General features: G+C 36.2%; 1 protein-coding gene across 5 annotated transcripts in view; it reads left to right on the top strand.

The window, feature by feature from the left end:
• Positions 1-556: 556 nt before the first annotated feature.
• LOC121416209 (C-myc promoter-binding protein-like) overlaps positions 557-25,834 on the top strand; it is a 71,627-nt gene continuing 46,349 nt past the window's right edge. For 4 of the 5 annotated variants that reach the window (XM_041609702.1, XM_041609704.1, XM_041609705.1 and 1 more), the window contains exons 1-5: positions 557-722; positions 10,348-10,503; positions 20,046-20,265; positions 21,066-21,202; positions 22,216-22,414. In XM_041609702.1, coding sequence (XP_041465636.1) covers positions 20,095-20,265; positions 21,066-21,202; positions 22,216-22,414 — 507 coding nt within the window. In that variant the 5' untranslated portion in view covers positions 557-722; positions 10,348-10,503; positions 20,046-20,094. The remainder of the gene's footprint in view (positions 723-10,347; positions 10,504-20,045; positions 20,266-21,065; positions 21,203-22,215; positions 22,415-25,834) is intronic. The other variant, XM_041609703.1, reaches the window with a different exon arrangement.

The following is a 25,834-nucleotide window of genomic DNA, read 5'->3' on the forward strand; positions in this document are numbered from 1 at the left end:
CTGGTTCCAGTTAGGATTTCCAGTTGCCCAACTGGTTCCAGTTAGGATTTCCAGTTGCCCAACTGGTTCCAGTTAGGATTTCCAGTTGCCCAACTGGTTTCAACTGGAAATTGTTAAATTCCAGTTAAAACCAATTGAAACCAGTTGAAACCAATTGAAACCAATTGAAACCAGTTGGAAATCCAACTGGTTTCAATTGGATTTTGGTCCTGGGCTATGACTTTGAGTAATTTTCGTTTCTTGTGTGTTTCCATGGGATTTTTCACTGTCTACGATACCCCTGCCACCCCTCCCTGCCAACATAAGCAGTGCATCTAATTTTGTCTGAAGGAGAGCAACAATAGACATTTCTACTTTGATCGATGAACAGGCTTCGTCCTACAACATCGTTGGAGTAAACTAAACTAAGCTATCTGAGAAACATTCATGCAAGGAGGCGAGGGAACTAGATTTCAAATCGCACGCCATACGATTTCAAGGCCATATAGGGCCTTGAATGATTTTGACGAGCGCCATCACATGTTTGAAGTTAAACCGTAATATCGGATTGATACTCGAACTCGAGCTAGCTCTAGAGAGAGATCGTATCGCAAAAATACCATGGGCGTGTGTATTCCTACCGCTGTCGAGTTTAGGAGGTTGTTGTTGAAACTACCATCAAGCAGGGGATTTTACTTTTATGCCGAAACATAATAAGAGGGAAGATTCATCATCTTATTTTGGTGAGCATTTGTTCTTAATTAAGTTGACTCAAGGGCAGAAAGTTTGCCCGTTTATCAAAGACAAACGTCATGAACGTGAGGAACGAAACGGGAGTGTCACTGCCGAGTGTGTCTGAGAGTGAGACTGAGTGAGTGTTGATGGATTTAATTTATAGTTATACCGTAGGTCCTATATTAACATGTTTTTTTTTTAATCCAGACACCCTAGTTTTTTTTTATTCAGAAATAAACAGTAAACATGCCTATATTTTCTTCTGGAGAAAGTATAGGCCACTGTCTAGTGAGTGTACTGTAAATTCATATGGTTCCGTACTGGCTTCTTGCCAGTTCGGAAAGCCAACAAAAGGTTTTAAACCATTGTATGATGGGGTGTCCAAACTTCGCGCACTTTTCAAAAATATTCATCAGGCTTAATTTTGTCCACAAATTATTGATAATTTATACAAAACCAATTCAAGAAATAGTTACCACATTGACGGCAAGATCGTAAACTATAAAATCATGGACGAAAATGTAAAGTAGGTCACGGGGTTTCGCCGGTATCGCGATCTCAAAATTCTATTCCGATCGGCAAATGCGGGCTGTACTGTAAAACCGTTCAGAAAAAGTGTGACCTAATTTCGCGCACCAAAGCTTTTGTGGAGATTCAAACAAAGACTCAAGCTCAAAAAGTGAAATATTTATATCAGATTGATGGCAAAATGCTATGGAATCGGTTAGTACCACATTTAACTCACATTTTTTATGATTTCTGCTTGTAAAATGGTGATATCGTGATGCTTGTTGCTTTCTTCAAAACGGGCGCTAACGGTGAAAAATTTGCCGATCTTTTGCCAATATTTTCATGAATACTGGACTAATCCTAAAGAAACTTTCAGCGAAGGGTAATTTTAGGTCGCTTTTCACATTGATGATGTCAGATTTTAGGGATATTGGCTAGTTTTGGAGATAATGACCGTCCGCGAAGTTTGGACACGCGCGAAGTTTGGACTCACTGCCATAAACCGAAAAGAGGTCCTAATTAATTGTCTTGTCTTTTCTTGGGTTAGGTCGGCATAGGACCTAGGCCTATGCAGACTTGCTGTACTCTGCCAACTATCTGGTGTGAAAGCTAGGCAAGAGTTCCATATCTATATGCACCCCCACTAAAATTGAAAATAAAAACATGAACTTATGCAGATTCAGAATGACACTTCTAAAATTACAGAACATGATGGGGAGTAAAAATACATGTACATGTAGGCCTATGGCTAAAGGTGCGCGGGTCTTAAAGCTATACACCACTCATCGCGCATGCAGTTTTTATGGCAAATGCGCACTCTGTGTGTGGAACTGTGACTGCAGAGTGACGAACGATTCCTATTCAATTTTTTCTACGGAGGCTTCCGTAAATCTCTAAGTCTGAATGCAGAGAAAACCAACAACTCACTGTTTGGAATTTGGAGTTTTAATTTCATTTTATCCTATAATAATTTGAATATATTTTAGAAATTGAAGCACAGGAAATACTATTTTTTGCATGATAAATCGAGTGCGTAGCTTTAGAACCCTTCTACATCGGGCGGCAAAATCAAGAGGTGTTCGGAAAACAACAGGATTTTCTTATTAGTGAGTTTTGCAATATTTTCCTCTTGGTTAATGATCTTTACTATTAAATGTTTGCCACAACTAAGTGAAATATAATTTGTTGAAATATAAAAACTGGGACAATTTTTATTGTTTGAAAACAAAGTGCGTAGCTAGGTCCCCCATCATACATAACATACACGTACTACATAGCCTTGTCGTAGTCAGAATAGCCCTTCCAAAATAATAATAGGCCTAGGTATTGTAGATGATTGATAGATCTACATGTAGATATATGCTGAAGTATTCCTCTATTCCTTAAGTTTCTGATGTGTGCTGAAAAGTCCCAGTGATTGACCAGTATTCTGTAGTAAAACAAAGTTTTTCTCCTGTGGCCTTGACATGACTCAGAACTTAGTACCGGCATCGATAGACAGCTGGCAACCGTCTGTTCGAGGAGTTTTTAAATTTTTTTTTAATTTCTCCTCGTACACAGACAGCTTGCTATCGTGCAGCCACCATTAGGGGACTTACAATGCAAAATCCCCCCTCGGGGCTCTTCCATTTTTTGTCTTTATTGAATCAAACTTTAAAAAAAAATAATGCAACCAAAATGAAAATTGATATTCCCTCTTGGCATTAATTGCCCCAAAAACAGAAAAATCAAGTTAAAAGGAACAAAAACAGTGACTTAGCTCGGCTGTCACGCAACTTCACTTCTACGTTTTATCCGAACTTAGTATGCCATTGAGTCCCCTGTACAGATCGCGCTAGAACTTCGGTCTCTGTATTTGGTGAGTGAAGCCAACAGAGTTCAGCTGAACAACCAATGTACAGAGACCAAAGCTTTTGGTCTACAGCATCAACTGCTATACAATGTACATCAGTGCAAATTGTGAGTCAGATATTAAGTTTAGATAATGTAACATGTCAATCTAGAATGTTTTGACAAGATTGATTTTGCTTTTTTTATGCCCCTCTTCTCTTGTGAAATGTTTTCTCACTTGAAGATGGAATCATTCTATTACATTTTCTTTGGGAAAGTTATTATTTTGAGGAGATAATACAATTTTTAAACATTTTTTTCAAGTTAAAAATTCTCTGAAAGTATTTCTTTTGACAAGAATTTTATAGTATGATAGAAGTCACAACACTGTAGTCAGTCTGTCAGTGTATATCTAAGACAAGTTTCACGTCAAAGTCAAAACCCTCTAAATAACAGACTCTAATTAAACAAATTAATGACATTAATACGTATGGGACATTTTGTCCCCATAGATGGAATAGTTGACTACTATTTAGAAATTATATTTCACAAGTTTGTGGACTGCGAAATGTGATATTTAAACTATGTGTGTTGCCTACAAGCACAATAGGCCCAGTTCCTAAATTGGCTTGAATTTCTATGGCACCTATTGCATCCATGTACACTGTAGGCCTACATATAGCTTTTTATCAATTCACTGGTAAGCCTTCCAGGAATGCAGTGAGAATGGATACTCTTTGTAAAAATTTAAATCTCTGTTAAGTAATTTTGAAAAGAGTGCTTATAAAGAATAGAAAAGTTTGGGGTATTAGGTAATCTGTACAGAAGAATGATAATCTTTTTTCTGAAAATTACTATTTTCATGCTAGAAAACACTTCGAACATGTACTGTACATGTATATCCATGGTAGGCGTAGGCCCTATTTTAAAAACCGTTTCCACTAAGCATGTTTTAAAGAAATTTGGAATGACACCTTACGATTGTACTTTCAATTGTAAACTTCATACATGTATGTGTATACAGGGCCTTTTCACACATGAATCTTGAATCATTATGATTGCAATTCGTCTTTAGAATCATTGGACATTCACATGCTCACTCGAAAAACTGTGATTTGGAATTCGAATTCCTGAGCGAAGGTGAGATATGTCCTTGGTGACTTGTCAATCAAAGCACTGCATCGCAAATACGAACTACAATGAATGCATGACAGTTGAATTTTCTACGGAAGTGCTTAAAAGGTCATGTAAGCTCCGCCCCCAAAAAAGTTGTTTTGGAAGTCAATCCTTTTACACGCAAAATTCATACCTCAATTTGAGTGAAAATCAACTGGATTTCATCTCTGGAGTAGAATTTGAATTAGTGATTATTATTCATGATTCTAATTATGGTCTAGTTTGGTTTCACATGTGCTCGTCATTAGCCTTATTTTTCACTGGAATCATCACTCTAATGACAATTTTTTTCTGTGTGAAAGGGCAGGTAAAGGCCTTGATGTGTTCACAATACTCTATGTAGGTGTGATAGTGAAGTGTAGAGGCTTCCATACTTTCTGCTTTGAAGGATTTATTATTGTTTTCATTATTAGGATTTATAATGTTTTCATTATTGAACATTATCCAAAATATGGTTGGCCCATAAAGCGACTTACATTATGATTCAATGCCAGCCTAAGCTAATAATTGTTAAAAAGTTTCATTGGTCATTTCTGAAAGAAAAAAATACAGGAGCACTATAGGTCTGACCATTCCAAACTTGATGAGAAAAAAGTATGTTACCTACATGGACATGAATTAAGATTTCATATTCATTATAATCTTGTTTATTGTGTCCATGAATGTACAGATTTTGCAGGGCTACAATTGTCTTAAATTCAAACAGAACTACTACATGAAGGTATTGAGAATTAATTTCAAATGATGCGAAACATAATACAATGAACTTTCTTATTGCCTGATAATAATTGATTAAAAAAAATATACACAAGATATTTCTTTCTTGGGTCAGTGGAACTGTGTGCATGCGGTATACTTTACTAGCATTAACCCTCTGGCTGCGCCTAATGGATTAAACCATGCCAAAGTTACCTTGTGCACACAGTTCCTACAGACCCACTCTTACCCATGGGTGCATCATTTTAATAATTGCAGTCAACAATAATTTAGTGAAATATAAATTGCAGTTGGTCTATTACAAGTAGAGTGCCATGAGTACCGGTAGGCCTACATTGTATGAAGGCTCTACAACATGTACAATGTAGGGTACCGGTACATGTCTATTCTACTTGTCCAAGGAACCAATAATTGAGTATGTCACTGTTCTGCAATGGTAGGAACCGCTTTATCAATCAATAAAACAAAAAGATTATTATAGAGTGATCATGTCATTCACTTGTTGCAAATGATATGTGAATGCATTCAACCATGGACCTATTAGAGCTTGCTGATCACATGACCTTCATGATGAGTCATCTCATTGATTATTCACGATTGTAAATCAATGGACATGCAGTGTACGTGTTCATAGATCACTGTACACATGGTGACGTGTAGGTCTGCTCTCCACTAATTGATGGTGCTCTGCTAGGGTTAATTGGAGTCCAACCTATGCTATATTGGGGTACCTGTAGACACCATTTTTGGTCTAATATTTTTTTTCATACATGTAGGTCTACATGTGTATGAGTTGATGAACTTGTTTCTCTTGAGTTTACCTCAATAGATTTATGCAGACATGTTCCCCTTAAACCTGTATGGTCTGTTATGCCACATGTACATTGGGATCAGTTTTTTATTTACAAATGCCACTTTTCTTTCTAAACATGTATGCAATGCTAAAAAGACTAGATATTTCTTGCTCCCATCAAGCCGTCTCATGTTTCATTATCATGTAGGCCTACATACATGTACTGCAAGCTGATACATGTATTTCTAGAAAATATATAGCTCTGAACGTAGACAATCAATACTCAAATAAATTGTATGCAGGCCTACACGTACATGTATGTACATGTAGTGTACCATTTTCCTCAAAATACAAATATTTGTGTTTTCAGCTGCGCAGCTTTAGGTACATGTACACTGTAATATAGGTTGTAACATTCCATTGTAGTGAAAGACCAAAACAATACATAATGACTCGTGATCATGAGTCTGTGGACAACATCATCATGTACTGTTCTTGTAGACCCACATGTTTGTGGGCCTTTTGCATTGTATGTTGAATGAAATGAAAATTTTGCCAATAATTTCATTGAATCTTGTCAATTGTTTGTTTAGTAATGATATTTTGTTTCTTTCACAAAGAACTTCTGTGTATTAGCCAATATGTATGATTCACTACACTGGCCATTACTTTTTTGTATTCAAATTTCCCTGAATCAAACACTCCTACGTACTGTAACCTGACAAAAGGAAAAAAATATAGATGGCACTATTAAAGTGAAAAAGGTATTGTGCAATACAGTAAAAGTCACTACTCAGTTTAATATGAGATGGTAAAAAGAGGGGTCCATGCATTGTTTACACCCCTACAAATGAGTTTCACACCCCCTCACACTGTTCCATCCCTACAGAGAATAAAAGATTTTAGGGGACTCTATAGGAGGAACAAAGGGGGTATCTCCCACACAGACACCTGCTTCATAGAGTGGCTTTATTGTGAACAATGCCATGAAATAGAAAGGCCAAGTTCCAAGTATGTGAACAAAGCCAGCTAAATCCTTTATGAACTGTGTGTACTGGTACAATTATAAAGCTACATACAACTGTCTAGGGGTGCGTTTATTCGACACTTTTTTACCCTAGAATCATGATCAGAATCGTGATTCAAATCACGATTCTGCAGAATCACGATTGCGTTTAGTCGAAATTGAATATAATCATGATTAGAATCACAAACATGAAACACGAAAAAAGGGGCGTTTGGAAAGACGTTTCTGTAGAATCACGAACGAAAAAGGTCGTATGAACGATATCGTGATTTGAATCATGATTCTATGACGTCATTGTGTCGTGCTTCTTCCGGGTTCGACTCAAAGGCGCGCGCTGTGTTTCGTGCAGGTTAATTTTCGTGTAGCAGTATTGCCAGCATTTAGGAATTAACATTCTGTGTATTGTACCCCGGGGTTGTTCTGTAGCGTCATTTGTATATTTCATTGTTTTCATCCATCATTTCTTCAAGTTCCAAAGGCACAAATTGGACTGGTCAACGATGAACTCAGGGCTCTGCTTGTGCTTTGGGCTCAGCCTGAAGCACAAGCATCCCTTACCGGGATTCACAGAAATAAGACGATCCCTTTCAGCGGCGCTTGCTAGGGAGGGATTTCATTTTCAACGGAGATGTGGCACCGCCTGTCGAGACAAAATTAACAGAATTCGTGCCCAGTACAGGACCATCATAGACAAGAAAAATCGATCGGGAGGTGGGAGGGAGGATGATGACCCGTTCTGGTTCCCGATCAAAAACAATACGAGGTACAATACACGGAATTCTGGAAGTAAAAGATTTATTTTTCGGAAGCCGAGTAAGCGTTGCACTTGCACAAACGATCGCGCGTTAGCTCCGGCGGCAGCAAAAATCTAGCAGCCGACGTGAAGTTAGAAACACGTGCGAAAATGTTGACCTATACTTCCTGGGTCAAACTGCGCACTGTGATGCGCACTGGATCGGCCCGAATTCAGGGAGAAACAGCGTTAGAAAGATGGTCGTATAAACGCTGATTCTGTCGGATCGTGATTCATGCTGCTGTTTTGAATCATGATTCAAATGGTGATTCAAATCATGATTCTGGGTCGAGGTCGCATAAACGCAGCCTAGATTGCAGGGGGAGAGGGGGAAATGTCTTTTGTGGTTTTACCAGCTGTTTTTACACAGATTGTACAGGCAGTGTAGGCCTACATGAAGAAGCCTGCCGTTTTCACTATTTCTTTAAGATGAAACCTATGTACATGTATACATGTACATGTAGGCCCTACCAGTTGGTTGATTTGTCTAGAATATTTTTTATCAACAAAGAACTGTTTGGCTTTAAAAATAATTACGAAGCCCATACAGTATGCAGTACGATATTGGTATACGCAGGCACGGTATTGGGCAGGGGTCTAGCACGCCGCTATCCATTATACACCTTTTTCAGTTTTGTCTCAATTTTACAAATGATATCTTTTTACATTGCAACTCCATTCATCACAAATATTTCACCTTGTCATTCTCAGACGTACATGTAGCCTACATTTATGTTTCTCAACTACATGTAAATATTCTACATTCACATTGCTTTTTATTAGGCTTTTAATTAGCCTATTTTTCTTCTACATTGTACATGTATGTACCTCCATGTCTTTAGAAACAACCATTGTAGTGTGTTAATTGGAAAAAAGGCCTACATGTATGTACAGCATATTGTATGTTGGCTAATGCACAGAAAACTTTATGTTGACAAGCCATGGGCATTACAAAAAAACTTATTAGTTTTTTTTAAGGTCATTCCTTTTTACTGCAAACTACATGTACTGTCTCGCTTTATCAGTTGAAGGATGCACATTAAAAAAACAACAACTTGAAGGCCTTTAGAATTTTATTTGTAGTCCAGTTTATATGCCTATGGACTTCTTATCGGTTTTCTCACTTATCTCTTTTTTAAATGTCAAATCGGACTGTGTTTAAATATTACTTTGGCCTGAGGCAGTTTTGTGCAAACTATCCAAGATTCTTATCAAATTAAAATTTGAGCATCCTTGGAAATAGTCATCAGTTTGTTGAACTCAGATGATAAAGATGTCATTCATACTGTACATGTACATGTTCATTGGGTAGTGATGTCCGGAGGACTTGTCTTTTTTTTCTCCCCCCCCCCCCCCCCCGAAAATATTAGCTGTACAATTTCTTATTTTTTAGTCTTTCCATTTGAATGTGTATCCTAGGAATTCTTGTATTGTTGATAAATAGCAAATTACATGTATTTAAAAGCAACTGTTCATGTAGGCCCTACATGGTGATTGAAATTGTTGTACAATGTATGTCCCAGTCCTTCCTGAAATGACTTGGCTCTGTCTTCAATTTCTCAATAAAAAACATACTGCTCCCTGTATGTACATGTATCATGGCAATCCTTGAAGTGTAGGCCTATAAAAAAAACGAGGATTGATTAAATTGGGGTCAGACGTTTTCATTTCATTTTATTTTATTTTAACTTTATGTGTATGCATTTTTTGTATTAGCAAGATATGTTTGTACATGTTCTTTCTTTACGTTTTTAACTTTATAAACCAAAGTACTGTATCTGAAAAGTTGTGTTTTGTACATTGTATATAACAACAAACAACAAGATAACAATTGAACAAAAAATCCATCTAAAGAGGTTGATTGGTGATATTATTATTGCCTGAGTAGTCAGTCAAACTTTTGTTTATAAATACAGTATTAACTATTAAGTATTGATGTTGACTCTGGACACTATTAAACACATGATAATATAAATAGGCCTACCATCTATGAACATAAAGTGTTTTTTTGCCATCTCCGTGGACCTACATGTACCTTAGCCTGGGGCGTACCTGTTGGTCTGTAATTCAAAGTGACTCCGGGAAATAATTCTCATGATTTTTCTTGAATCAAATTTATTGGCTTTCATTTTCAATTTGTACCAGATCAAAGGGAATTTGATTCGAACTTGACATCCTGGGGTGTTTATTTGGAAATCAATGTGAAATACCTTTTGACAATCAACTTTTTCTGAGTCAAATAAAATCAAATTAATGCAGGGCATAGGTACTGTCAGTTCAGTGACATTGCAACAATTTACATTGTCGATGTAGATATCAACATGCATACTGTACATGTAGGTCATCATGATGTAATGAAATAGATTGTGAGCAATTACATTTTCTAAGAATACATGTATGTCGCGAGTCATTAGATATGCAGTGCTTTCTTTTTTTCCTTAGAAAAATATGTTTTGAAAAATAAAAGTTTGAATTATGAAGATAAAAACAATAGAATATTTTTCAGTGTTGACATCATTTGTCAAAAAGTCATCAACTGATCATCATAATATACAGGTACAGTACACGTAATGTAGGTCACTATACTTGACCTTTGAAATGTTCAGCTCTGAAGGTCACTGGTCATACATGTTCAAACAAGGGATCAATGTCTTGGTCACTGAGACAAGGATCTGTTGACTCTACAATGTATGTACAGTATGGTATCTTACAGAATACTTCACTTTATGATAATGTGCATGTGCATATAAATAACAGCTCCTTTCTTGTGCTATCTCACTTCTGCAGGTACATTGCGATCTGTGGTTAAGCGTTGGAGTTGATTATGTGGTAGAAATCTGAGGATATCTTCTGGATAGATAGAACTTGTTTATCATCACTTGCTGATCAGAGTGGAGGGACCAGCAAACAACCTGCTCTATCACTTGTTACATGTACTTTAAGGTGAGTGAAAAATGCGAAAAAAATTGTGTTGTGTTGGATTCACTCCGAAGCCAGAAGGCTTTACAATAAACGGGTCTGTTATATTATAGATTTTTTTTTACATGATTTTATTTTGTTTTTCACTTCTGAATGTGTGAAAGCCATATGTATTTTCGTGCGTCATACAGGGGATTGTACATGTAGTTTAATCCGTTGAATGTGAGTAACAGTCTCTGTTCATGTACACAATTTCCATTGACCCTGGCCCATCAGATGTGTATGTAACAAGTCGGCAGCCTGCAATATTTATTGGAACATTTTAGGTTGATACATGTATGTTTGTACTCTATATCTGGATCAATCTGCAACTTTTATCCTTCAGTATCCAATTTGAGACAGAATTAATTTGCATAATTTGCAGGCCTGTACTAGAAGGAACCAATAAACCAATGTAATACCAAGCAGATATCTCCTTGGTAATACAGTATCACCTTGTGAAACTTCATGCTGTACATTTTGATGCACATTTATGTGTGTATAATGGACATCACATGAACAATGCGAGGGAATGTTTAGTGTGGGATGATAAAGAGGAGTACAGTACATGTATTATACTGTAGATGTACATGTACATGTATGTGAAAGGAGAGACAATCTTGCTGCTGAGAGTGCCTTGATTGATAACACAGTGAACACACTCAACCTGGCAGCATTGGCATCAGATTACCTGTGCTTGGTGATGTTTTCACTCATCAATCATAATCTGACATGCTATTTTATTTCCTTCCGTTTACAGTGCATACATTATGCACATTATTATGACTTGATGGCAGTCTGGGTTAGAGGAAATATTGATTGATTGATTGAATGAATGAATGAATGAATGATAGATAGATACATAGATAGATAGGATTGGATTTTAGGTGAACAAGTTGCAAAATATTTTAGGTACCGGTATATATGTACATTATAAATGTAGCCTACAGATCATGTCTGCTACTCTGCGAAACTGCTATTGTTGATACAGTTTGCCAGCATTGTTTGGCACCTTATTTTGTTGTGATGCTCATGTACTGTACATCTCTACATGGCAAACAGGTAGAGTGTATGTAGCGATTTGCAGTGAGACCATCATCAATGAAATTACTTGTGAACACTAAATATATTATTTTTTTGCAATTACGTGTACTTGAATTGACAGAAAATACAAAAATATTGGTTTCCTTTTTTATACTGCACAGAAGCATACAAAATTAACAATTGTTTAATATGGGTCTTAAGCCCCCCCCCCCCCATCGTTGACCAAAACCGTGTACAAAAATGTAAAAATTAAGATTGTGATTTTTTGCATAGTCACCCCCCCCCCCATTTTGAAAACTGTTCCGCGGCCCGTGTTAAGTGTAGCCATATCAAAATGTATTCCAATATTTTTGGCCTACGATGTTTGCCTATTTAACCACTTATACATGTACATGCGCATGTACAATGTAGCTTTACCAGTGACAGTGCATGCTGTTCATAGCCCTGGCTAATTGCAATTCATACATTATGTGATACAATTTGAAACAGACCCCTAGTATAAGTCACCATCGGGATTATTACATGCAGGTTCATGGCAATGAAATGTCAGTGCCTGATAGAGTACAATGTCGGCAAACATTTCATTCAATATTGTGCATGTGAATGGGTAACAAAATTTTATTATTTTTAGTATCCATTGGTTTGCCTCCTCCATGTAATAGCATCCCGATGCACTGTGAATGGGGAATGCATCCATTATAGAATCACCCTCTCATACCCTTTTTACACAGGATTTTCTTAGCCCCGGACTATCGCTAACCCCGTACTATCGGTATCCTTAACCCCGTACTGTTTTTTTTCCTTTTCACACATGCCAAATTGTTATTGCTAACCCCGGATAAGGATTGCTTGCTTTTCACACACGAAACTCGCTAACCCCGGACTAGTGGTTTTTGTCGATCATTCGTAGTACAAGTACTTCACTCGTTCACTTTTTACACACGCTAAAATTTCCTTAACCCCGTACTATAGGTGGGGCTAAATTGCCATTTAGCCCCACCTATAGTACGGGGTTAAGCTTAGCCCACTTTTGTTTTACACTAGCAATCTTAACCCCGTACTATTGCTCTTAGCACCACAATTGCTGGGATAACCCTGCTTTTTTGCAGGGCCAAATAATCCCGTACTAAAGGTGGGGTTAGCCCACTTTGCAAAAATGCTATGTAAAAGGAAAGTGGGCTAAGCTTAACCCCGTACTATAGGTGGGGCTAAATGGCAATTTAGCCCCACCTATAATACGGGGTTAAGGAAATTTTAGCCTGTGTAAAAAGGGTATTAGTAGACAGGAGGAGAGAGGTTTTTTTTTATTAACCTTGGAGCTTATAGGACTGACTGACATGCACTTCACACCAGCTAACAAGCTCTCAGCTCCTCACTTTGCATACAGGGGGCCCACTTCATTATGAGCAAGGGGTGTTGCATTCATCATCAGATTGAAATGAGTAGCAAATGAAAGATGTACATTATTGTGAAATTCATGTTGTGTGAAATATGCAATATGAATTATGCTAGCTCTGAAAACTTTAGTCTCATTACGCCATGCACTGACCTCTGCCCAAACTAAAAGAATAATAAAATGAAATCCATCAAAAATGAAAAAAATAAATAAAAAAGATCCCTCACAAGAGAAGAAAACAGCCCCTACCAGGCATGAATACAGATCGACACCCATAGCTTGCCAGTATACGTACATGTACAGTGTATATGCTAGAACAGTGGTTTATTTTGAATTCCATCAAGATGATTATGAAATATGGTGCTTTAGACATTTTGTTGACGTAGCTGGCGCTCTTTAATATTGATGAACGAAGAGCAAATCAGAAATCAGAGAGCCGACGGCAATTTCGATGTTTGCTGTACGATATTCCGAATACAGAATCACGGAGCGAAAAGTGTGTTCTGATTTTGTTTTTGATACATTAAAACACAAATATAGAATGAGAAATCAGAAAGAGCCCAAAAGTATTTCAATATTCTGTTTTTGTGTTTTCAAAGACCGAACCATGGGGCTGATTTCCGTTTTTGCTCTTCGATGATTAGAAAGGAAAAACGAATTATCCATTAGTACCCTGATTCTTCCCCCCCCCCCCAGAATATTAAAATAAGGCTTGCATTTGAAAGTATTTTGGAATTTCTGTGTAAAAATGCTTGTAGGCCATAGCAGTTTGTTGAAAAGAAAGTAAATTACTAGACCTACATACTTGTAAACATGTAGCCTAAACACACCTGTACAAGTACAGGGGCCCGTTGCAGAAAGAGTTGCAATCAATCGCAACTCTAAAAATCATGCGCAATTTGATTTTCGACCAATCAACAACGCGCATTCGGGACTTGCGCATGATTTTTTTGAGTTGCGATTGATTGCAACTCTTTCTGCAACGGGCCCTTGTGCAGGTCTATTTAATCTGTATTGTTTTTATAGCCTTGAAGGAACACCTACATACTTTGTACTTGTCTTTGTTCATGTGATGACAGAGTATTAGATGGACTCTCTGCAGTAGTCACATCTTATTACCCTTCTAATCAGGCATGCTCTATACACCTTACCTGGCATGCCAAATAGGGGCCTGTTTCAAGGAAAGACAAAGGTATTGCATGATGGGAAGACAAGAAGTTTGCGTGCTACATGTACATGTAGAAAGGGAGGGCAAGATGAATACATGTAGGATCATAATTTCTCAGTCTTCAATGCCACCTCTATCATTCCTAAAACGTGTCAAAATCATTCATATTGATCACTTGTCCATAATGATATTGGTAATATTTTCTTGACTGTACATTACTATCATCATCATCTTAATAAACCCTCAACAGCATCTTTATTATCATTACAATTGTTGTCTAAACTATACAGTGGTCTAATACATAGTATGTACATGTAGGAGGTATTTTATTTTGGGGATATTACCATGTATGTAATTTGCTTTCACACTGTTATAAGAATTACCTGTTATTCAATCGGGGTAAACGTACATTTTGTAGCTACATGTAGATCAGGGAAGCGTTTCATCAACATTTTTGTCCGACAAGATGTCAGATCTTACAACTTTCCTTGATGTTGATTGGCTAAGAAGCAGTGTTTCTATGGTAACTGTCGGATAAAATGAGACTTGTCGGATAAAACGTCCGACAACTCCTTTCATGAAACGCTCCCCAGGGCAAATTTCCAAATCGGAAAATACATGTACCTGAAACTGAAGAACTTCGGGGCGGTCTGAAAACACTTTGAAAGGCCTCTGGTTTGACATTTTGGTCTGTGCAGGTTTGATGGACTGGCCAATTGGAAAGTGTGTTAATCAGCTCTCTTTATACACACTTGACTTCAAGCAACAACATTGACTTTACTTCGGGGTGACATCTCAAGAAGTGGAAAACATTTTAGTGTGGGAAATTGTGTTTATAGTAAAGCCTCTTTTAAAAAATTTGGAAAGTGCTTTACACCATATACTGGTCATACCAATACATTTTGTGCCAAGCCCAAGACTATTTGGTGTCAAACATTTGATCAGCTACTTGGAAAACCTGTTGAAAATAGTAGAAATTATAAAAAGCAAATCCACTGTAGGTACATACAGGTTATGTCTATTTTCAATCTTTTTTTTTCTTTCCTGGTGAGCGTTTCCCATATCAATATTTTCATCCGACAAGTTGTCAGATCTGACACCTTTCCATGATTTTGATTGGCTGAGAGGCACTGTTCCTATGGTAACTGTCGGATAAAATGGGACTTGTCGGATAAAACGTCCGACAAGTCCTTTCATGAAACGCCCCCCTGGTGTGTGTTTTCCATATCAAAACCTGATGAAGATTTCAATATGAACCATTTCTTTATTCATGACATGGCATTGGATATCAGTCAACATACAGTAATGAGTATTTAAAAGGCAGATACATTGTACATGTAACTATTAAAGTTGCATCATGTGCAGACCTTCACGTTTATAATTTCGTGGAGCTCAATAAATCGCTCTCCTTATTTTTTTGAGGAGCTCAATTGAGCTCCTCAGAATCGCTCTCCGTGAGGAGCTCAAAACATTTCATTACAATACATGTATGTATGATAAATTGTAGATTTTTCCTAACATTGTATATATGCAATAGCTGTGTTAGCTATTAATTAATCTGTGGTGAAACTAGGCCTGGGTCATGTCAATACGTTTACAAGATGTCGTACACGCTCCTGCTAAAAAAAAAAAAAAAAAAAAAAAATTGAAAAAAAAATTGCTAAAATTTCACATTTTACATCTTTAAATCCATGAAATGGCCTTCTTTTTTCCATAATTCCTTGAAATTACTTTGATTTAGTTGAAAACTATCAGAAAAATGAAGAATATTCACCACTTTCCCGACTCTGATTTGAACTCACCTCGGTAAATATTGTAGTCCCACATGTAGACTTCCATGGTGTTGCCATGAAAATCTACATATGGGACTACATGGGACTGCAATATTTACCGAGATTAAATTAAAATCAGAGTTGGGAAAGAGATGAATATTCTTCATTTTTCTGATAGATTTCAACTAAATCAAAGTAATTTCAAGGAATTATGGAAAAAAAGAAGGCTATTTCATGGATTTGAAGATGTGAAATTTTAGGAAATTTTTTTCAATTTTTTTTTTTTTTTTTGAGGAGCGCGATTTTTTGCTCTCCTTATTTTTTTTAAGGAGCGCGGTAGGAGCGCCGGCGCGATCGCGCTCCTCAAAAATGAAGGTCTGCATGTGCAAGTTGAATCCCTGCCCTGCATTTTCTTCAATGTTTCAGTGTTGTACATGTACTTGAATCTCTTTCAATACTACATGTAGTGATGTGATTTAACGCTGGACACGTCTTTAAAAATGTCTCTGAAGAGACGCAATTTTGATGATGTACATGTACATCTGTGGATGATATGGACATTCGGGCATGTTGTAATTAGCAGTGCACAACGTATGATCAGGGAGATGATATGGGAGTTTATGTATTAACCTACCCTTTATAAACTTTCCTTGAAAATCAAAAACACAGATCTACCTACACTTAAACTTTGACTGCCCTTGAACTGTCTTGTGTACTTAATACACTTGTCTGAATCTCAATGTCAATGCAGTTGGAATCACTGGTCACAAGAGTTCCTGATGAACTCTTGTCTGACTGAGCACTGCATTTAATAGAAAACGTGAATTTAACTGAAGGGAAAAAAACAGGATGAAATAACAATTTTTAGTATTTCTAGGCCGTTGGAAAATGATGGGTATCATCTGATCTACAGGGAATTTTTGGATTTGTGAATTCCAGTCTACTCCATTTTGGCTTCAGAAATCATATCTTTTATTTTAACTTTTTGCTTTTGTAACAGACCCTCGTCATTCATTATTTCTAAAGCAATTAATGTTCATAAAATATGAATTGAAATCGAGGTTTCCATGAAGGCTACCCTTTTAGGTAGTAAAATTTCCATCATTGAGAAATTTGATGCTACTACACCCAGATGTTATGGAAAATTCTATTGGAGCGCCATTATCCATTCATGAACGAACTTGCTAATCAATACAATTGTCCACAAGCACATAACATGCACATACTGTACATGTACTGTATATGCTTGTATCAAAACAACGATTATGGTGCAAGAGGAGAACAAAACAAAGTGACCTTGTGATCATTTGGAAGTGCATTTTAGTGAGGACCTCCATTTCTAAAACTAAAAGCGACCTGGAAGATGCGCCATTATCCAATTGAACTGTCTGCACCAACGACAATCAATACAACCTCAGTGCTTGCAGACCGCTCTGTGACCTATAAAACGGCAGCAGCTTCAATGATGCATTATCAAGTTTGCAATAGGGATATCATGCATGATAGAACAGGGGGTTGGGTTTTGTGCGGAGCTGTGTCTGTGATGTGGTCCCGTATACATGTATCCTGATAATGCATGTGGACTTGAAGCAATGAAATTTACACAATATAAAGAACATTTCTGTTTCTTCAGCCCTACACCAAAATTACATTTCTTTACACTGTTGTTGCTTGGTAAATTTCACTTTGATGGCTCAAAATTCAAAATTACCAATTACATGTAGATTTACATTTTATATAGATGGATCTATAAAAGCTGGATTTTTATAGATCATTATGTAAAAGGAGAAACTTTCAATGGATACAGGATATTCATGGGCTTCTTGTTGATGTGTAGGTCCAACACATTTCTTTTTTAAATACAGATGCACAAGCGGGTACCGTAAGTAACGGTGTATTAACCGCATCCGTGTATTAACCGCACCCCCAACTTTGGACTAAAAAAAAAAAAAAAAAATCTCACATTTACATGCATATTTGAGGTATGGAGAAACAAAATCTAAGCTTTTAAGATTTCAAAGTATCCAAAGAGATTACCGGTATGCAGAAATATGCTGTTCTTGATCAATTCATCTACAAATGTTAGAAAGAAAGAACGGTCCCGCCAATATTGGCAACTTACACACTCGCTCACCTCACAGTCACAGTGTACACACACAGCACTGCCATTACATTGCAAACTACGATACAGTACAAGTCATGCCAGTACATCTTATCAAATTATGATCTGTGTCTTTCCCAGCGTAGGAGGAAGAAACATTCACATTTCTTGCATCACAATCTCACAATCACTTTCAGAAATTTGATGTCTTAGCATGAATTTTGGATACGGGATTATAGGAAGGTTCAAGAAACAAAGAAATTGGCATTTTTTCCAGTTGTTTTTTACGGCTTCGTGCCGTCTCTCTCGTGCGTGGTTTACATGGTATCTTATGAAAAGCAAACAGGAAAGAAAAAAAACAAGCTGGCGCGAAACGGGACTTTGAATAGCGCCAGCTTAAGTCGCACTGTAAACACATTACAACGCAATCTCTAAGCTCACTCAACTCTCGCTCAGCGGTGACAAAATATTACCGAGTATGCTTGGCGTCTCTTTTAAATTAGTCAGGGAACTTCACTACTTTGAATCGAGAATAAAGTCAAAATTAGTGTCATGAAGGTGGGTGCGTTTGTTATGGACAACATTTAATTAATATTGAAATAATCGCTTCCCATTACCCGCGGCTCATACCCCTCTAAACGACATTGCCTGGGCGGCTACGCCCGGCCACTCGATGTGTTGTGAACTGGCAGACATCGTACATGTACGTACGGGAGGGGTTACGGCGGGCTGGCTCAGACCCGTCACCGTGTATAAACCGCACCCCCGACTTTTGCTTCTACCCCGCCGAGAAAAAGGTGCGGTTAATACACCGTTACTTACGGTACATGTTGCGTACAGTAGACCCATATCACATGTTGCCTATTCACTTTCGATAGCCTTGCTTTTTAACATTATGAGTTTTTTATCTTCTCAACTACTTGTCAATCCCTGAAGCAATATCAGTATATGTTTACTTCTAATTAAAAAACTGCAATAGTTTTTCAAAGGCCATTATTAAACATAAACATTGCTTTTCAAACTCATAAACACATTTTGCTTTTAAATAGTAGCAACAGAATCAATTTCAACATTATTTATTTACTCCCATTTCCTTCCCAAGATTTTTTCCATGATAACATGTACATGTATTAATAAATGCAAGATTTCTTGTTTGATTTGTCAGTAATTGTAAACTCCCAAAGATTAAGATATACCCGCTCCCTTGGATTAGAGTGATTTATAGGAGGAAATGAGTAACTGTTGTCTTTTCAACTGTACAATGGAGGAATCGCAGTCTAGTGATTTCTCTTGATGGTTGGTAGACAATCATGATTTTCTGTCCTACATGTAGAAGAAGATATGAATTCATACAAGGTTCTGTAAACTGATGTATGCATATATGTATCCATATAGGGGCCTACATGTATTGCAGGATACATGTATATGTGTACATGTACATACTACTGTACATGTTATATTTGCTTGCATTTCCCACAATGTATACATCTGGGCCCTGTTGTACAAAGAGTTATGATTGATCCGATCAATCGCAACTATGGACGGCCAGCAACGTCAACATCTATGTATATGCATGTTTGTTCAAAATATTTTCTAGCTGTGATGTATATTCATGCATTCATTGTTTTCTTGAAAATACACTGCGCTTCTCTTTGCATAAAAAGGACATTGTGCAAATTTTTCGTAGAAAAAATTATGACACTAATGGATTTCCCTAGAGTTACGATTGATCGTATCAATCGTAACTCTTTGTACAACAGGGCCCTGATTATACATGTAGATCTACTATATGATGTTTTATACAATGATATAGACTTCATTCAAATTCAGTGGAACATGATTTGAAATAAATCTGTACTAAACCTGTGTAGTGTACAATGAAGATTTTTTTTTTGTATTAAACTACATGAGTATTGCATGAATGTGACACCTTTTCCAAACAGATTTCCAGTATTAATGTACTGTAGGGCCTACATATACATGTATGTTGTAAAACTTGCCATGGACCTTGAGTATCAAAAATATTTCTCTTTTTTTTTCTTCCAGATATCTAATTCACCTCTTGTCATGCTGACATAGGACGATCCAATTCAAAATGGAGGACGGCAGCGGCCAAAGGGTCGCTGATTATTTTGTGGTGGCCGGTTTGACAGAGACATCTCGGCCACTTGACGAAGAGTTCTTAGGAGAAGGACCAAGGAAACCTCCCAAGAACCTCGCCCCTATCATAGATATTGCTGTTATTATTAAGAGTCAAGGAGAGAAGGTGGGTATACTTTACACAGTCAATAATGTCAATACATGTATATCTACCTATGTACATGTTTATGATGTACATGTATGTAAATATGTAGAGTTTACAGATGTGATTATGAGTCAGAGTTGAGTGGGCATACTGTACCTAGGACGGGTAAAAGACCTTTATTGACAGATGAAGGTAACATTTTCATTTTTTCAAGGCACTTCCGATATCTTGATACTTTGCTTCCTACATGTATCTGTAATATTACGTATAAGAATCGTGAGATGTACCTGTAGAGTTTGTGAACTTTTATATCTCTGAACATCCTGAAAAATGAACTTGTTAATCTCAATTGACATATTGCAGGAGAGTACGATCCATCAAGTTTGTGTGAAAACCGATTGCAGTTCTGATGGATTTGATATACATGTACATGTAGATGATCTAGTTTTTAATAGCATGCAGCTAGTAAATAGCATCATACTACGTACATATACATGGCATCCTCAATACACACAATGCATAATGCATTTACCAACAAGTAACAACAACAAAATAACAAAATAAACAAAACATGTTTTGCAGATTTAATGTAAATATACTATACATATATTTTCATAAAAATTATGCCCTGGTTTGTTGTATTTTTGGCATTCTGGCTTCACAATGAAAAGTACATTAACAATATTCATGTGAATTGTGCTGTACAAGATTTTTTCAATCTCTTTCTCTGATATAAAATTTCTTTATGCTACTTTGCATATTAATAATTCACCATTATTAAAAGCTATTTCCATTTTGTCTGATATTTTTAATAAACACAGATCCCAACAGGATATACCTGTGTAGAGTCTACACCCAGTGGTCTACCAGCTGATCTCAATCATGGAAGTTTAGCAAGCCCTTCTATTTTTATCTGCATCCGTAGGGGCTATGAAAAACCCCCTCTTACTGATATTGGGTAAGTCTACTTCGCACTATGCATGCGAGGAAACCTAGCTAAAGGCTATTTTTGTTTTATTTTTCAGTTCATTCTTACTAACAAATTTATAGGCAATTTATTCAAAAATGTCTTCTGAGGGAAAGGATACTTTCATCAGTCTTCGTGTTGTTGGATGCCCCTAGGTAAACATTGGGCAGAATTGTGGCTACTGCTCTAAACGAATAAAATCAAGCCTTGTGAAGTCATTTACCTTAGTCTCTCTCCCTAAATCTCCACTTCCTCAACAAATATTATCAAAAGAAACTTCTTGAATTATAAATATAGGTAGGCCTATATTTTGTCTAGAATGGTGAAACTTGCTTTGTCTTTTAATATAGGAAACTTAAAAAAGAGAGTTCATGCTTGTACCTTTTACTGCACATGTAAAAAAAATAGAATATTGGTAACACTTTTAGAGATGAGGATAGAGAATATGTTTGTAAATTGAATTCTAAATTTTGCCCTTTGCAATTTGCCCTTGATAATTTTTAACATGATGTGCAGTTGCTTTGTTCACTCCCATGCATGTACAGAAGAATAAAAGTGAATTTTCATGGCTGTCATATGATCATGCGAGAGTTTGAGGTGTGGTATCACTTTCTCATCTCTTGTTTCATTTGTATACTGTATTCCAATACATAATGATATTCTAGGAGCGTGTAACCCACATGTAAGTACTTGTACATGTAGGACAATTACGTTTGAAACTTGAACTTGCGACATCATTTTTTGTGAAAATACTGTAAATCCCCTAAAGTTTTTAGGTTTTTTGCACATCGATTTTTTTAATTTGATTATTCATTTGATATTGATTTCATTTGTCAAGTCAATGATTTTTTAAAATATTAACTTGTTTGATTGTTTTTCATTCTTTTATGGGTAATTAAAAGTAAAAGAACCAGGGACTTCCAATTTAGAGCTTGAGCTGATGCTGTTCATATTGGCTTATATTATGTTTGAAATATAAATGAAATTAAATTTCTTTATTTTAGGATCTTGTATGAGGGTAAGGAGAGGGTGATGCCGGGCTGTGAGATAGTCAGCCATACCCCCAACGGCCATCCAGCCAATGTGAGCAACCGAATAGGAGTTAATAACCAGAGGGCATACATCACCTATCGTCGAGCATCCGAGAATGCTCCCCACAATTCGCTGGCTGTCATTGACATTTGTGTTATCCTCATGAACAAGGTACTGTATGCATGGATTTTTATAATAACAATATTAATGATTATAATCTCATGCATTTAGAAATAAGAGACTTCTCATTGCACAGTACCCTGAAGATAATATGTTCTACAATATTAGTATTATTTTGTTTTATATGTCATCATCCAACATAATCAATTGTAAGTTTTGCAAAGAATCAAAGAATGTAATACCTGTCTGATTTTCTGCTTTCTGTAGGATCTTTCGTCTTTGAAAGATTAAATCATGAAAGTTAATTAAGGAAGAAGGATGCAGAAATAGTTCCATCTTCTTTGGACTTGGCCATTCCATTAGAGATTATCTTGGTTGAGAATTGTAATTGATAATGTTGGCTTTCATATGCTCTCTTCTATCTCTCCTTTTCTTTTTCTCACTCTCTCTTTCCCCTGGTATCTTCCTTGCTTTCTTTCTATCTCTCTATCTGTCTCTCTACTTCACATCCTCAATTTTGTGTTGAGTTTGAGGATGTTTGTGCACAAGCATGTGACCTTTAGCTTTATAGGTTAGGAAATGTCATCAAGTATTAAAAAGAATGTTATGATTATGGTTGACATGACATGGACATAAAATAACAAGAATATGATTGTCACGTCATTTAAATGTCATAGGAATGTTATATTGCTCTGTCAGCCCACTCTCTTGAGACAAATGAAAATGCAATCAATAACAAACATTAATCTGCAGGTACAGACTCTAGGTATTCACGATTCACATAGTGCAAAATGCAGAGTCTGAATTAATGAGACTAGATTCACTCTGCACTGTGGCTGACTCTATTTGACTCCAGACTTTGGAGGTTAGTCTTCACCCTAGACCTATTATTGGTTGAAGTGTCAAATATGAGTCTGTTCTTGCAGATTATTAAAGTGATTGGTTAACAATGGTTTGACTTTAAAAAAATCTGAGCTAGAAGGTCACACTTGTCACCTGTGTCTGTGATATGTTAAAAAAAATGAAGCCCAGAAAAAATTGCGTTCGAAAATAATTATTATTAAGTGCTTCAAAAATTGAAATATAAAGTGACCGGAAACACCATCTTAATTTCATCCCATACACTTATGTGTACTATTTAGGCGTCTATAAGACACCTATTTACAAAATCAGAGTTTGCCTTGTAGTTTTAGCTTTTCATTCTCAATAATGGTTGTTTTCAGGGTTTATTAGTTCTAATACATGCACTTGTACACATGTTTCATCTTGGTTTGAGAATTGTTTAAATCGGCTGCTCACAAAGTTAAACAATACCTTTAAACAAACATGTCCCTCTGAGAAAGATTGATGTAAACACCAAGAAATATCAAGTACCAAAATTACTTGTCTCCCACTACTCACTGAAGAACATAATTGTATCTGAGCATGATTCCAATTGTCCAGGATAATTAATTCAGTATTGCGGTATTTTTACCAATTGCTGCTGTAGATTTTGATTGCGGCTTCTTGCTGTCGTGAGGTGCATATAAAGCTGGCAGAAAACAATTTTGTCGGAAATGCTTGTTTGAATCATGGGAATAATGCACCTTTTGAAATGTCAAGTTTAGCATTTTAAGATTTTATCACTCTCAGAATACTATGCAAGAAGTAAATTTGCAAAATAGTGTTTACATAGAAATCTACATATTTGTATCTTGCTTTGCTTGAAGTATCAATAGTACACATGGGTTGTTTAATGGGATTGACTTTCAAACAAACTGTATAAAATGCTCAGCCTCGTACATAATTGTTTGTCTAATAATATTTTTTGCAAAATATTATTAGACAAACAGTTTTTTTTTAAGATTATAGATAAGAAATACAGTGCTGTGTGCTTGATTCAATTTTCAACTATTTAATGCTCTATTAATCACCGGCTTGAGTCTTCAGCAACAAAGATTATTACAATTAAAAAAAAAGTGATAGAGTATGAAGAAAATTTATCAATTATTTAATAACAGTGAAGAAATAAATGACTGAAATTAAATGAAAATGAATGAATGAATAGAACAATCAACTTCAAATGAATGAAATTCAAAAAATCAATAACTTGAAGGAAAAATGTATACCTATGGTGTATTTCATTATATTCTTTTCTTTTTCTTTTTTATATTTTGTATTTAATAATAGATGCCCAAACATGATAAAAAAATATAATGTACAGTCTATACACAGCAGAAACAATACTTCAAAGAAAGCAATCATTCACATCTAGGCAATGAAAGTACATGTAGATAGTTCTTCTCGAATAATTGGCATGTACATGTATAGGCCTACACATTTATGTACATGTAGGCCTACATGAACACACATACATGTATGCAGGTTCATAAACATTGTATTTGTTGTATATTCTGTCTCTGTACATTCTATTGCAATTCAAAAAAAGGCAATACGAATGGATAGTTTCTGTGACTTAACAATGCTGTACACGTTGCTCAATTGTGCGTATCTATTTGGCATCAAAATGAGCATGGGGTCAGATGAGATTATATTAAAAGGAACAGTGCAAAACATGTTGGCATAAAACCAAGAGATATTTGTACATACTGAACTGTTGGGATTTAATAGGAAATGGTACATGTAATTCCACAATATTATCAAACATTTCCTAATTGGACTTTATTCCCAATATTGGTTAATAAAAATAATCGTTCAATTACATTGTATGGTAAATTTGCCAAATGAAATGTGATGAGAGTATTGTTTACTAGTTCATACAGACTTTATACATGTTTATGTTCCTTGTTTTAGATGGTATTTTGTAAGTGGAGAAAAGGAAAACTTTCCCAGTCATGGTTCCTGTATTTAATAACTGTACGCAGCTCCTCCTGTTTCGTAAAATATTTATCATGTTTAAATGTGCAAAAGTTGTTGCTTATTTTCTCCTAGCAACAGCGATTCATATGACTTGGTGCATGTTTGAGGAGAAGTGTGTGCATGTACATGTAGGCCTCCTTGACTTTCTCTGTCTTGGCACAGGGAGAAGAAGCAGGAGGTAATTTGAGTCATTTCATTGTCATTCTCTATGGCATCTGTGCACCAGTTGTCTCTTCCAATTTAAATTTTTGATGGGAATTTAAAGGTATAAGTCAGATACATACGTGCATACAGTTACATTACACTATTACAGGACATTCTGAAGGATTTTTGCCAGCGTAGCAAACTTGAAGATTTTTTCTTAGATCAGTGGCATCTGGACCACAACTGACTCAAATATTCTTTTCAATTATTTGTGTTTGAATAATGGATTGATTTTTTTTTACTCAAACTTAAAAAAAGTAAACCTAGAATAAAATTTGACTGATTTTTTTTCCCCAAATAAAAAAGGTGGGTGTGTAGTATTGTGTACATTATGCACAGACATTCCCCCGAGTGCTTCACTTCTTGCATGATATTTCCAGACGACAAATACATATTGAAGCGAAATGT

Source organism: Lytechinus variegatus, chromosome 5 (assembly GCF_018143015.1).
Source record: "Lytechinus variegatus isolate NC3 chromosome 5, Lvar_3.0, whole genome shotgun sequence".
Lineage (NCBI taxonomy): Eukaryota > Metazoa > Echinodermata > Echinoidea > Temnopleuroida > Toxopneustidae > Lytechinus > Lytechinus variegatus.